The sequence below is a fragment of the Gambusia affinis genome, linkage group LG12 (assembly GCF_019740435.1).
Source record: "Gambusia affinis linkage group LG12, SWU_Gaff_1.0, whole genome shotgun sequence".
Classification (NCBI taxonomy): domain Eukaryota; kingdom Metazoa; phylum Chordata; class Actinopteri; order Cyprinodontiformes; family Poeciliidae; genus Gambusia; species Gambusia affinis.
The window spans coordinates 734,547-750,035 of NC_057879.1; the positions used below are offsets into that span (position 1 = coordinate 734,547).

Consider the following 15,489-nt stretch of genomic DNA (forward strand, 5'->3'; position numbering starts at 1 on the left):
TTTTTTTTTTTATTTTACCTTAAGGTGCTTAGTTTAACTCTGATAAATCAACACTGACATTACAAATTTATTTTAAAAATACAAGTCCAAAACAGCAAATGGGTTAAAGAGGTTTGTTTACTCTTCATTAATCCTTGTTAGTGTTTTCATTGGGGGTGCGATTAGGATGGAAAGCAAATATCACAGAGTAAACTCCTGGAGGAAACCCCAGAGGTTCCTGAGGAAGCTGAGACTTCCATTGACCTACACAGCTGAGTTGACTGCAATAATCTGCAGGCTTGATATTGAGCTGTTGGTGATTGGTCTCCCTGCCTAATTAAGCTAAGTTCACACACACACTACCCACCCCTCCCCCACTGGTTCAATACAGAAGCTCAAACAGACGTAGTTGTCCACATTTATTCCTGTGTGTATTTTTTACCTCATTTATAAGCTCAAAATTTGTTTTTGTAAGTATAATCTTTTGGGTTAAGGTAAAAACCCTATTATTATAATCCCTCTTGTAATTCTTCTTGCTTTTCAACTTGGTGCATTACAAGCACAGAATAAAATACTAGATATTGACACGTACATAGATGCTTTCATCATGTTGGTTGTTGCAACTTTGTAAATATAATCAGTTACTGAACTATCACCACATGCATAGAAGAGCCAAGACTCTATACTTTTTTTGTTGTCACATTTACAACATTGATGACATCTATAATCTGTCTAGATTAGCAGGCTGATTTCTACATATCCAAGAACTGGCTGCACAAACATAGCTGAGCTAACAAAGAAATGGCACAGGGCTTATACACTGATCAATAAAGAGACAACTAAACAGAATATAATCACTAATAGCTAAGTTTGATAATAAACTAAATGCAAAAAAATGGAAATGAAAAGTATTAAACTTTAAATACAAATATTCACTTAAATACAAAAGCTTATTTAAATAAGGAATGCAAATTCCCTTCTGTAGCAGGAACTAGTGGTGCAGTCCCATTAGTTCCATGTGTTTAAGTGTGCTAAGGCCTGACAAGTTCCAGGGATCATGGCAGGTAAGGACCAGAAAAAGAAATAAGGATTAATTATAAGCACAAGCAAATATGAACAAGGAGTTGTTCAATGGGGACCAGAGGCTTGGAGTTGGGTTCAGTGGGGTTTGGAAGTCATGCAAACTGTTATCTTTTGCCTGACAGCTTCATAAATTGTCTGCACTTTTTTTCAGGGTCCATTAATGTGTAAGGTGAGACTTTAACAGATGGAAGATGCTGTTGTCACATTTCAGAAGATTGTAAGGCAGAAAGTAGTAGGTCATAACAAGCACATGGATGTTAAAATACAAGTTTTATTAACCAAGCATTGCAATACAAGAAGAACATGTGACTTTTATGTGGCTGTACTCAAAATGCAGGGAGTTAAAAGAAACTGTCTGTTAAGGACATTGGATCCTTTTTTTCAGTTGATCTTCTTGTTAGTTTGTGTTTCTCTGCAGCTTGTAAAATAAGTATTTCTTTCATTCAAATCTTTGTACATTTGTAGACAGTAGAAACTGAGAGGTTTTCATCATGTAAGATATAAATGCAGCTTAACAAGTAAGCTCATTATTTCTATTTAGATTTTGTTATTTTTCTATAAGTGTGAATTTAAAAATATTTTATATCACTACAGATTGTTTTCTTCAAGAAACTTAGTGAAGCAAAAATCATTTTAATAGAAAATTAAAATGTTTTATTTTTAACTTCAGAAATAACAGTCAACTCATCAAACACTTTCTGGTTTCAAAATGTTTATGTTCTAGTATTTTGTTCCGTAATAATGCAATCAGTTCATGTTTATGAACAGATGGAAATATTGTCTTAATTTATACTGATAAGTTTGGAAAGCAATAGCTGCAACCTTAGTTTGTTTAAGATAAGTTGTTGATTTGTAATAGAAAATGCATTTTATCTGAGATTTGTTTCAAAAGTATAAGACCAAAAGGAAGTCTGGGTTAGAATAAAAAGAGAGTGAACATGTTGTTAGTGGGATGTACAAGCGTGATAAATTTCCATTTGCCTTTTGTCAGTGAATACGTCTGGGCCCATATGCTGGACTACAAAGTACATGAAAGCAGCGTTTAAAAAGCCAGGCCTACCACATTAAAGCCTATAACAATCTATGTTCATGGTAAGTTATCACTCTCAATTAATCACCTCCCACAATAGGATTTCTGATGTGTTCAAGCTGCATGAAAGCTGCAGGTCAAGCTGAGGGCAGACTGACTCCAGAGTCCCCATTCTCTGTCCCCTTTTACTTTATCGCATGTCTTTGTTGCAACCAACTGAAACGCCTTTACATTTTTCTTTTGCCATAAACTTTTTAAGAAATAAAACAAAATCATAGTCCAGTCCAGTACCATCTAAATTTACTAGTGAGGAATAGATGTGTGTTTGAATATCAGGGGTTCTCAAATTAAAGAAATGGCCTCTGTAGCCTGACTGACTGACTGACTGACTGACTGACTGACTGACTGACTGACTGACGCTGTCAGACTGGCTGAGTCTTTCTGCCTGATTAAAGCCCCTTCTTGTTCATTCTACAGGGACTGTGTTAGACTATGAATTGCATTGTTTTGTTTGGACTCTCTCCATTCCTACACTGTTGAATGGGTTTAACCACTGGTTTAGATTCAGTTACACGGTTTTGGTTCAAAGTGTCTCCCTCCCACTGCTTTGGACTCCATGGTTCCCTTGGCTGACCTGTTTAGTAGCCAGAGTGGAAATGTCATGTTGCTCCTCCCATGGGCTGAACCCAACATTCACTTTGATAGAAAACAAAAAAATCACTTTGTGTTGGATTGAACCACTGGCTATTTTTCAGCCACAATGAAACAGTAAAATGCAAGACTATGAAATATGAAATGTTGTGTCTCATTTCATGCAACACAAATAAAGTCTAAAAGTAACTGATGAAAGTTTTTGAACTTGTTGCCCACAATACTTGCCTAAGGGAACATGCTTTGAGCTCATCAATGGTACATTCACAATAAAAATAAAATTATTCTGACTGGCTGAATAACCTCTAGACATAAACATTGGCTGAGCTTCAAATGTGACTAACTGTAAGTGATGCACTTTCATCTTACAGCCTTTAAAAGTGACTCAGAGCTAGAAGAGCTAACTACTGCTATTAGCTCTTTTAAACTGCCTCTTTTCTTCATTATACATTACTTCATGCCTATTTTGAATGACTTGTTTTATTTAGTTTGGATTTGGGAACTTTGGGAACAGGAATGTTATGAAACATTTGTTTGTTATGACTGCAGAAATTATTGCAATTTAATTCATTTTAAATAGCCAATAAGACATCAGTATTTAGGTGTTACTTTCTGCTGAATTAGAGCTTATAGATTTCCTCATGAGAATGAGACTTTGAGAAACAAACTGCCTGCTCACAGAATGCTGTATCCATGCATATTAGAGGCCTAAGTAGAATAGACAGTGAAGTGGATGAAATGGCAGCAACAGCTTTTAGAGGATTATGTAGCACAATTTATTCAACTAATTGGCTGCAGTTATACTCACCAAGAACCACCACATACAGACAGATCTACAACACACACTATAACGTAGCACTTTCTGAGTTAAAGCCACTCCTGAATCAGAGACCATAAAAGATGTGTCTTCGCTGCACTAAGATAAGATGCAGCTAAGAATGTTCCACAGTGGTCTAAAGTCTGCTTTTCAGAAGAAAGTCAAAACACATTTCATATCAAGTTCCAGAGTCCAGAGAAAGACTGGATGGGGACACCTGCTTCAAGGTCAAGTGTGAGGTTTGTTCAAATGAGGAGCCACATCATCTGCTGGTGTTGCTTCACTGGACTTCATTACGTCAGCTCTTCATTCTTTCTTCTACTAACAAGCTTTACAGCGATTCTTATTTCAATGTCCAGCAGAACTTGATACCGGCCCACAGTGCCAACAGTACCGATACCTGCTTTAATGAGCACTGTGTCAGACAGGCCAGAAAACAGGCCCACATAGAGAAACTAAAGGCTGTTATGAAAACAGACAGCAGATTCAACTATGCAGATGAGCTGAAGATAATAGCAAAGCAGCAAGAGTTTCCTGAACACCTCAGCTAAACAGCAGGCTCACCTCCTCCATGCCTCTCTGCATGGATGCAGTAACTCATGAAGAGTTCTGATCAAAGACTGACTGCATGCACTGCACATCACATCAACACACTTTTCAGAAGATCCTCATTTTAAATTAAACACTTTAATGATCTGCTGTAATATTTCACTTTTCTGACAAAATTTTGGATTTTCTTTAAGCGTAGGTCATGGTCAGCAACAACATAAACGATTTGAACATATCACTCTATATAATGAACCTGTGTAATATGAGTTTGACTTTGAAAATATTCCAAAAAAATATTTTTAATAATATTCTAATTTATTCACATGCACCTTTATTAGCATATAAAAGTTGTTCAGAAGAGAATAAATCTTTCCAACAAGGTAACAAAAGTTGTCTCTCTTTATTTCTGAAAAAGAGAAAAATACCCAAAGTCTGTGTAATTAGTGTGTGCAGATCCAAGCCTTCCCTGAGTCCACTGCTGTCGGTCCCCTGGTGCTTCAGAACAGGACAGGCCTATAATCAATTAGTTGTTCTCCCCACATGAGACTGTCAATTAGCTGCTCTGTGATTGGATATGACTTCTCTACTGGCAGGGCAAGCTGCCCTCTTCCACAGCAAATTACATCAGCTTTACAAGCACTAACTTAATGAAACAAGACACTGATTTTAGGCACAATATGTTGTCTTTGAAAAAGCCGCACTAACTTGTGGATCCTCTTCTCCAGAGAACCCTTTTTCTGTCATCTCTATTAGCACTTTTACAAGAGAGCCAGATAATTACGTCAGCTTTCATGGGTGTTGAATTTTATTTCACTTCTGTCCTTTAAGCTGTTTTAGCCAATTCTTCATAAAAACAACTTTAGAATCTCTCAGTGTGTTGAAGACGCTCAGGAGGGCTTCCTACACTTTGCTTCCTCCACTGGCATTCACTCGCTCACTGTACAATAATACTTCCATTGACAAGTTGTGGAGGGCTTCCTGACAATCTGACTACTCCTGAGTTAATGTGAGTTATTCCTGTAAGCACCAGTCACTGTCATCAGGACAGAGTTCAAAATGCTCTGACGGTCATTTAGAAAGTCCAGTTTCTATCAGGTCAAGTCAAGTTTATTTGAATAGCACATTTTCAGCAACAAGGCGGTTCAAAGTGCTTTACATCATAGAAACATTATCCAGTCACCAAATATGAAACAAGCAGTAAATATAAGATTTTGTCAAGTGCCAGTATCAAAATCAACATCATCAGTGGATCAGTGTTCCAGCTATATGAATCAAAAACAACTCTAAACAGGTGATGTTTAGATAAAGGAAGTCAGTGTTTCAGCTGTTTTGCAGTTTTCTGGAAGTTTGTTCCAGATTTGTGGTGCGTAGAAGCTGAATGCTACTTCTCCATGTTTGGACCAGAATCAGAAGACCTAAAAGGTCTGGAAGGCTGATAAAACAGATCATTAATGCATGGTGGTGCTGAGCCGTTCAGTGATTTAGAAACTGAACGGCTTTACACCTTTTACACCTCTGATGCTTTTACACCTCTGATTTTAAAGTCTATTCTCTGAGTTACGCAGAGACAGTGGAGGGACTGGAGAACTGATGCTGGTTTTAGTGAGCACGCGAGAAAAATCAAAAATCCGACTTAATTTACTGTTACAAACATTTCAGCACCGATGCTTGATATAATCAAAAATGGCAGAGTTTGGAATTTTATTACAAAGTGTAACACATTATATAGATTAATCATTTTGAAAGACTGTTAATTATGGTCCTATTCCACTTTACAGTTAATGAATTCAAATATAGCATCAATCAATTTAAAAATATTTTTAATTTGGGCTGAATGAAAGGTTTGTTTGATTAATGTTTAAAGGTAATCATTTTCAAAAGGTTCTTTTAATCCGACTCATTAGGATGTATATTCTAATTTACTGAATATTACTATGCAAGATAGAGACACAAGAAGAGGAAGGCTAAAGGAATAAACAGATTATTCAGCTGGTCAGGTTCAGCTGTCTGCAATTTGATTATGTCTATTTGTTTACTTACTGCTCACACATTGCAGGATTCTCTGCCATCCCAGTTCTCCCAGTCTGCCCAGTTTCAGTGGAGTTATGTTTCCATTTCAACCTCAAGTCTAAATCCAGAAGCAGATCTTCTGCATGTGGTCTTTTGTTTTTGATTGATTTGACGCCCACATAATACTAACTTTCTCCATCCCATCGCCTGACTGAAATGGTCTTTTTGTGCCACTTGACTTTCTCTCACACACACAGCTGCATTTGTCTTGCAAATCCATCCCCGCTGCGCTGCGTTCAGGCGAGGAAAAGGGAGCAGTTGGATATCAGTGAAGTTCAAGCCAGGGAACAAGCGGAGAGGCTGCTCCAGAGCGCAGGCCTTTTGTCGATATCAGAACGGAGAGCTGGTGAAAAATGATGCATGCTTTTACACCTCTGAATCCTGGCAACTGACAGCGCAGGCGATGGGGGTGGAGGTTGTGGGGTGCAGGGGGCAAACAAAAGCCCCCCCGGTCTGAACGGGTTGAGAGTCCGCTTGCGCGCGACGGGAATCAGCATCGCAGAATGTGGGAGATGGATGGGGAAGCACACGTCCAAACGGCCGTGACTGCAATTTGCATATTAGCAATTCATCACTTTTTTGTTGAGTTATTTGGGGATTTACGGAGTTAGAGACAGAAATTCAATCATTTGTCAAAATGTGGGAGATTTTTCTAAGAACACCCAAATCCTCACAGTCAGATATAAGTTCCCACCTGCAGATCAATGGCTTCCTTTCTGAATTTTCGGCTTTCTGAAATCTGTCCAATCTGCTTCGTCCCGCTTTCAAATGAGCCTCTTATGTGAAAAGACTGTAATATTTTATGAAGGGGCACGCAAAAGCTGTGCACAATGCCTCCCATATCCAGCCTGCTTTCATTCGAAACAAAGATCATAGCGAGACGTCTTTCTGCCTAATTCATTGAAAGGCTCATCCCCGTCCTCCGGCGCAGAGGTCAGCCCGGCGTGTTCAGTCCACCAGGAGGGTTTTCAGAGGCCAGAGCCGGCCAACTGGCTCCGTCACACACATCCACACCACATACGGACGTCTGCGTGCTGGAATTGCTGAAAAGCAATGATAACAGCCTAAAATGCGCCCGAGAAATAAAAATTTCTACTGAAATATAAAAAAGCGGAAAACAGCCAGAAGTCGGGTAAATAAATCCCAGAATGCTTTGACAACGGAGCCTCTGCTGCTCTGTAAGAAATGGACGCGCCACTACATGCGGTCTTATTTCTGAATTCCGCAAATCTCTTCCAGACACGCGAGATCCTGGAGAGCAACGCGCTTGCATTATTGAAACAAAAAGAAATCGGAAGAGGCCTCAAAGTTTTACGCATGAACACGCAGAAGTCAGAACCACTGGGAAATGCGGACGCCACGCTGTCATCCTTAGTTCAGAATGGTTTTCTGAAAACGGGAGGGACAGAAAATTTGAGACATTCAAAGAGAGTGTGACCCGATTATTATAGTTTTGATAAAACATGACTGAGACAAAGGGAGACGGGATCCGCAGTTTATTACCCTGAACAATCTATGTAACAAGACAAACGAGTCCTCCTCTCTTAATGCTTCAGTTCTGGTCGGTGCGTTCAGTCGCTGATTATCCACGTTTAGTTTGTCAAATTTTTCATTCTGTTCAGCCAGGAAAGTTGATCTCGTCAGGACTAACACAAATTAAACCACCATCTAAACGCACACTACTCGTTTCCTTTAATAGCCACTTGATGTTCCCCTGAAGGGACGATCTGTCTGTGCGCCCCGGTGCCACATGTTGCCTTTGGTGCATTAAGCTGGATTATTCAACAAGTTCAATTTCCCATAAAGAACGAAAGTTAGGATCTCAAGGGTTCTGCGAGGACAAAAGACCAGCGCCTTAGCACCATATGCTTAATGGCTACAGCCGTTCAGTCTTTATTAAAGGCTAAAAGTGGTCCTTTAAAAGTTGGAAAGGCTCCTTTATTTGAGTTAGATGGAGCACTTGCGCACAAAACCGGGAGCGCGCATTGCCAATGACTCGCCCCCTTCCCTTTTCCTTTCAGAGTGTGAAGCGGCCACCGTCACTGGCCGTTTCACTTCAACATAAGCTTTTTATCTCCACGCTTTGTTCTCTGTGAAAGTAATGCTGCGAATCAAAGAGATTACAATATTTTCTATCAACTTGGAGACCCTGGACAAGAGCCCTCGAGCTTTGGCAAAAATCAGTGCTGCTTATTCATCTTGTCACTCTGCACCTGTGGTCCTGCATTCAAATGATACAAACCTGTCCCTATTAACATTAATTATTCCCAAACAACACAAAGGCTGAAACAGAGCAGGTTGAAGTCTGTTTATGGCTCCTAAATGTTTTATTCCTCTGAAGATGTGCCTGTTGCTTTTCTCTTCGCCTCTCCCGTAACCGAGTGCCCGTCTCCTTTTCAGTCTTGAGTAGCCCTACAGCTGGGATTGTACAATCGCAGCATCTGCTTAATCTACCGGATGAAAATATGACACAAAACAGAGCTAATAAAGGATTTGTTACATGCTGGTAATGAGTGATCAACGCAGGATACAATGGCGCACGGTGCTGAGAGCCATATGTTTCTGGAGGCACCCAGGATAGTTTACACTCTTGTGAAGAAAGCACCAGGTGATGACAAGAAAATTGCCAAATCCACCTCCTTTCTGTCCTGAAAAAAATAGAAGACATAAATTAAACTGGCTTATCGCGGCGCAGCTCAAAGAACTCGCTGTTAATTGGCTGCGGGGCACAAAGCAAACGCAGGGATACGTTTGGCTTGGCTGGGCCGCGAAAGCGCTGCGCTTTCACTCCACTGTACCACAAATGAAAATGTGTTTTTTGTTATTGCAAAACGTCATGCTTTACAGCGGCCATATTGTATCGTGGACAAAGGCTAATGGAACTTTAAAGACGCGGAACACGGTGCCAAATCCATCTGGAATACACTACAAGGGCCACTCTTTGCTTGCTTTTAGGCAGCTGCTGTCCAGGGACCCGGACGCAAGGAAATGAAAAGAGACAAAGTTTCCGCTACCAGGTGCTTTCCCAGAGATACGGGCCTGCAGCAGGACTAGGGGGACGCCCATAAAGATTTTTAAGGCCGCGACAGCGACGGGTGAACCACCCAAAGCGCAGTGAGAGTGGCGGACAGCTCTGATCAGGTGTGATTTTGGTCAGCTTTAATGCCAGGCTGTAGATGAAGAGTTTTGAGGTAAGCTCCCTTCCAAACCCAAAGACCCTGCCACCGTCGCGAGATGATCTGCAAATCAAGCTGATTTGTGTCTCTTGTTCTGCGTCCCCCCAGTGCGCCAACATGCGGCCGTAAAGCGGATTTAACAAAATTAGTGCAGATGAGGAGTTTAACTTTGCTCTCATGGAAGCGTGAAGAAAGCAGAGGAGCTTCATAGAGTTTCTTTCATCTCTCCAGTGATGGGCAGTGAACATAACAATCATTGTCCTTTGAAAAGCAGTGAGAAGCAAAGTTCACGTGTTATTTCCTGGTGCGTAAACTGCGGTTTCTCACAGCGCCGCTTCAACCAGGCCAAGTTCATCAGAAAGAGATGGAACAAGTCAAAAAAAAAAAAAAAAAAAGAGTCAAACGAGCCGGGGACAGCGGGGGCGGACAGAAAAACAAGAAAAAATCTGCTAAATCTACCGCGTTATGTTAGAAACAAAATAAAACTTTACTTTCCCTGGAAAATTTTATTTATTAATTTATTATTATTATTATTATTATTATTATTATTATTATTATTATTATTATTATTATTATTGTTGTTGTTGTTGTTGTTGTTGTTGTTGTTGTTGTTGTTGTTGTCGCCGTCTTTGCAGATCTTGGAGCTGAATGCCGCAGTCTGCTTTGCGGTGAATCAGCGGCCTTCCTTTCAGCTCTGTTCCGGGCCTTTCTCTGTTTCTCTGCACACTTGGCGCGGCGCATAAAGCCTGGGCCAGAGCGGCTCTGAGGGGAATAAAACCTGTCACGTAGTAAAATGCTGCTGTTCTTAGAAGACTTGCCAAGCCCGTAACAGGCAGAGCGACATGATAGCCGGGACTGTTTCAGCTTCTCCCTTCCACTTGACTGCAGCCGGACCAAAGGATGAGGAGGCGCTCTGAAAAGCATGAAACTGTGCAAAGGAGGAAAGGTGCGAACAGCAACAATGCAGCCACAGTTTGAATCCTCTCACACTACCATAGCGTCAAGAAAGGGTCAAGCTGAGATGACTCACTAACATGTGACTTTGTAATGGCCCCAAGTGGGATTACGAGCTCCTGCAAGGCGCGGCGGTGAAGACAGGGGACACAGAGCTGAAGAATCACAGAGAGACGTCAAATAAAGGTGTCACCAGGTATAAACAACAAAAAAAGAAGGTAATTCCAGGAATTACATCTGATTTCGAATCCAAACGCACCTGAAACCACTGGAGGCTGCGCTCCCTCTCCGCCTTCAGCTGCTCAGCTCTGCAGCGAAGCGTCGTTGTGCTTGTGCTGGACGCTCAGAACCGTTTGCTTCATTTATGCTGCAGTGAGTCGATGCAGCGGGGGCGGCTGTGGGCGGCCATGGGCAGGAGGACACTGCTACCACGGGAAAATATGTCCCGGCAGCACCTGGCAGCACAGAGCCGCATTCAGCGAATCCCCACCGTGCTGCTGCGCCTCTGCGCTCTAAACACCTTCAGCTGTTGGGGGTTTGGGCCGCCTGCTCATTAGCCCTTCATTTGCATATTTCTGTCATAGACATATTTACCAAATTGACCTTTTTGCCTGCATCCTGTTTTCCATCTTCAGCCACAGTTTAACTCCAGAAAGCCTAACAAGCACCGCATGAATGTTTAATCCAACAACAGTCATCCATGCATGAAGGAGCTGGAGGAGCTAAGTTCAGTTTGACTTCATTTTGTTTATTTGAAAACGTTCAAAACAGAGAAGTCTGTGGGAAAATTGGCAAAAAAGACATTTCCAAAAACAAATGTTCATTCCAAGTCCAAACTTTGTCCTGATCATTTTTAGTTTTTATTGAAAAACATGCAGAAGACGAACATTTGAATATTTCACAGTAAAAAACATAACAGATCGTTTAATAAGTGCTCAAATCGGTTTACACCAAAACAAAACATGTTTCCTCTCACTGCATTTAATTTAAAATATATATTAATATCTGTAAGAAAACATATAATAAATACACGATTGCCAGCTGGGAAATTACAAATAACACAATTATCAACATGATAAAGGTATGTAGCACTGATTCCGGTTGGGGAGCCGTACAGTGCGCTGGTTGCGACTTCAGTGCTAGTTCGACATTTACTTAATGGCTTCATGGCTCCTGGAGGCTCATCAGGAGGTTCCGGAGCGTCTCATCAGGCCACCAGGCCGAAAGGAGGCTCGTTTTCAATGTCCGTAAGGGCCGTATGGTGTTGTTTCCGGGGGTCCTCCGGGGTCCACACCTTGGCGGTACGGATGATGTTCTGCTCCCGGAGCTGCTTCTCATCGAACCAGGACAGCGAGTGGCCGGCCAGCGGGGGCAGGCCGTAGTCCGGGTCACTGGGAGAAGGAGACCCTGAGGGAGAGAGAGGAAACATCAGCGGACTGGTTCATTTGGATTCTCAATCAGAAAAACATCTAACTGACGGTGCAGAAATATAAGCAGACTCACTTGTTCCTCTATGGCAGATGATGACCTTCTTTGGCTGCGCGTGTGTCTCACTGTTGGAGTTTCTGATTGGCAGATCAGACTGCACGAGCTCAGCTAGGAAGTTGATGTAGCCGATGGCCAGGCGCAGCGTGTCCACCTTGGACAGCCTCTTCTCGTAGGGCAGGGTGGGGATGTGAGAGCGCAACCCTTCGAAGGCGTCGTTGATGGACTGCATCCTTCTGCGCTCCCGGACATTCGCCGCCTGCCGCAGTTGCTGCATCTCCATCTCCGAACGCAGCCGCCTGCGGCGCTTCAGCAGCGGCCCGACGTGGCGGCCGGTCTGCGGGGACAGGTCGGGTGTGCACGAAAACGTGGAGGAGGAGGAAGAGAATGACAGGCTGCCGAGGTCATAGTCCCCATCGTGGGGCGCCGCTCTGCCGCAGCCGTCTTTGCTGTAATAGTCCTGGAGGTGAGAGCTGAGGAAGTCCACATCTTCATCTAGAAAGTCCTCGGTGTCCAGGTGGCCGTCCCTGGAGGACTGGTCCGTGAAGAAGTCGTCATCGTCGAAATAAGGAGGGGAGGAGAGAGAGTCGAGCGCAGAGAAGGGATCCAGAACAGCGTCCATGTTGGGCTCCTGCTGCTGCGGGAACAATGGCGTTTTTTCCTCCTCCACCAGCCTGTTGATCTGGGCTGGACGATCACTGTTCAAAGTTTTACTTGAAGATCGGCCACGCGAGGATTCTTTATAGCAACATCCCCAGTCGCGTGCCGCTTGCTGAGAGGGCCAACCAATCACAGCTTGGTCCGTCAGGCGCACCTCGAGATCATTCCCAGAAGCCACGCCCCTTCTACCTCATCTCCCCCCTCACACGCACAGTCTCCTACTTTCAGGACAAGTGGCACAGCAGCGGAGCTCTCGGACAGAACTCACCAACTAATCCGACTAATGAGCTGCTCCTTCCGGACTGAGCAGCTCCTTCCTGCAGGCCGCTGCAGCTCGAGCCCTCAGCCTTCATTTGATCAAGGAAGGTTCCTGAAGACTCTCAGTCTCAGCTCCTTTAATGATACTTTTTTTAACGGCCTTTCGGCTTCTTACTGTGTTTTCATATTAATAAGAGCTGCGTTTCCTCTTTGAATAAAGCCACATAAAAACACCGTATAACAGGGGACCCCAAAGTGGACCCTCGAGGGCCGGCATCTTACATGTTTTAGTTCTCTCCCTGGTTTAAAACACCTGGATCAAATGATGGCTCGTTAGAAGGCCTAAAAAGAACACTGACCTGCTGAAAAGGTTGTTGGTACCAGGGAGAGAATAAAACATGCAGGATGCTGCATGGCCTTCGAGGACCCCCTTAGGACACCTCTGATATACAGGCTCCACATAAACCTTAATATTATTATTATTATTATTATTATTATTGCTGTTGATGTTATTTATTTTCTGTTTATTCTATTTTACTTTATACTTTATATTTCCTTTAAATATGTAATATAAGTGCGCTGTGAGCGTGTGACGCCAAAGTCAAATTCCTTGTTTTTGCATTTTCAATAAACTAATAAACGTAATTTTGTTTTCATAATAATAACAATAATAATAATAATAATAATAATAACAATAATAATAATAATAATAATAATAATAATAATAATAATAATAATAATAATAATAATAATAATAATAATAATAATAGCCCTGCGACAGACTGGCGACCTGTCCAGGGTGACCCCGCCTCTCGCCCGGGACGCAGCTGGAGATAGGCACCAACAACCCTCCCGACCCCATTTAGGGAAGAAGGGTGTAAAGAAAATGGATGGATGGATGGATAATAATAATAATAATAATAATAATAATAATAATAATAATAATAATAATAATAATAATAATAATAATAATAATAATAATAATAATAATAAGACGGTAGGATTGTTAAATTGTACTAATTAATTTTTTTTTGTTGCTTTAAATTTGAGCCTGCAAAAGCAACAAAAAACCCCAAACAAACAAACAAGCAAACAAACAAAAAACAGCCCATTAATTATGTTTTTGGCTTTAACACAAATGAAAAACCAATAAATAAAGTAAATAATATTTTTGAAGATATTAATAAAAATGTTGATGAACATATGCGATGTAAATCATCTTATCAATGACAAAAAGAAGCTACATCATGTTCGCCCTGTTTGAATTTTCCTAACTAAAGATATTCATCAATATTTGCAAATAGGTGTTGCGAAAAACTCAGATGTGAATCGAGCTGTCCTTCCTTATAAAACCTGTCACACGCGTCAACGGGATGTTTAACAGCAAAGCAGTCAGTGTTAGAAGAGCTCTCAGCCTCGCCATTTATTTAGTGGCAAGTGCTATAAATACACACACCAGTGGAGTGGTCGATGCGCCACTTGTGCTAGACAGAGCTGGTTTGATCAAAAGAACTGGTTGACTAATAATGGCTCAGTGGAGGGCTCCATGGCGCGCGCTCTATTGATACCTCACGCGACAAATCAAAGAACCCCACAGTATAGGCCTAGCGAAAAAAAAAAAAAAAACCTGCCCCCTGATCTGTGAGCACACATCTAATAAGGCCATCAATGAAAGGACTCACTTTGTCCTGCAAACAGAATGGAAGGTTTGCAGAGACAAGCTGCGTGTGCGCGCAGCCTGTGTCTCCATAGGTCGAGGAAAGGGAAGCTGCAACACGGGCCGTGGCCGTGGGAAGAAGACCATTTGCGCTCTTTAGCCAGTCAATGCAACATGTCGTAGAATAAATGTGCTCTGCGTGGCTGTCCACATGATGAAGCTGTTGGAGCTGGGCTGCACGTCTGTCGGGAGGGTTCCGCTCCACCCTGACTGAAACAGCTTCCTTCATCAACTGAGTGAAACTCTGAGATCTGTTGTGTTGACACCAAGCAGCTCAAATGAGCGGACACGCAGGGTGGCCTCATATTTTGCTCCAGACTCTCTGCAGATGTTACCCAGCAGCTGGATCAGGTTGATAGATCTGAGTAATTGTTCCCCCCCTCTGTTCTTATTGGTGGCGTTCTTTAAATAATTGTAACAATAATTCTAGAAAGAAAGCTTTTGTGTATTTTTCCTTCATCTGAAAGCACGTTTTTGTTTGCCATACCTCAGCCCTCCTCCCCTGCGCTTTCGCCTCAGACCCAATGATAATTCGAACCGTGCCGGTTTTTAACGCACCGTGACAGCGCGCTCTGCGGAGCTTCTTTCACGTACTGTTGTCGAGAAGGAGGCGACCTGCATGAGCGAACAAGTGTTTTGGTTCCCATGCAGCCTCCCGCTCTACAGAACGCAGCCGGCTGGACTCCCCCAGATCTCCAGATCAGACTGACACCCCCACTAACAGAAAACAGATTGAACAGAAGGCAACAAACTGGGATGGCGCTAAATTAGAGTAACATGGAGAGAAAACATAGCCTTGGAGTATTACAAGAAGCTTACAAGAAAAATATCAGATCAAAACCAACCAAATCAGATACAGCTCTGGAAAACATTAAGAGATCACTTAATATGGTCAGTTTGTCTGATTTTACCCTTCATTTTACATTTTACTATGTTTGAGTAAAATCAACATTGTTCTTTAATTTTATGAACTATTCACAACATGTCTCTGAAATTCCAAGCAAATATTTTGTATTTATCTGCAGAAAATGAGAAATGGTCAAAATAACGACAAACATGC

At 42.0% G+C, this 15,489-nt stretch overlaps 1 protein-coding gene across 1 annotated transcript; it reads right to left on the reverse strand.

Annotated features, from left to right (window-relative positions):
- Positions 1-11,359: 11,359 nt before the first annotated feature.
- On the reverse strand, positions 11,360-12,466 carry ptf1a (pancreas associated transcription factor 1a). The gene is made up of 2 exons (XM_044133406.1): positions 11,813-12,466; positions 11,360-11,716 (listed from the first exon to the last, which is right to left on the reverse strand). The coding sequence occupies exons 1-2, from the start codon at positions 12,414-12,416 to the stop codon at positions 11,517-11,519; spliced, it is 804 nt and encodes a 267-aa protein (XP_043989341.1). The 5' UTR covers positions 12,417-12,466; the 3' UTR covers positions 11,360-11,516.
- Positions 12,467-15,489: the final 3,023 nt, after the last annotated feature.

Excerpts from the sequence above, each read along its gene's own strand:
- ptf1a (XM_044133406.1), bottom strand. The coding sequence starts at position 12,416 with ATGGACGCTGTTCTGGATCCCTTCTCTGCGCTCGACTCTCTCTCCTCC. Across the intron at positions 11,717-11,812 it reads CATCTGCCATAGAGGAACAA|GGTCTCCTTCTCCCAGTGAC; the intron begins GTGAGTCTGCTT and ends TCTCTCCCTCAG.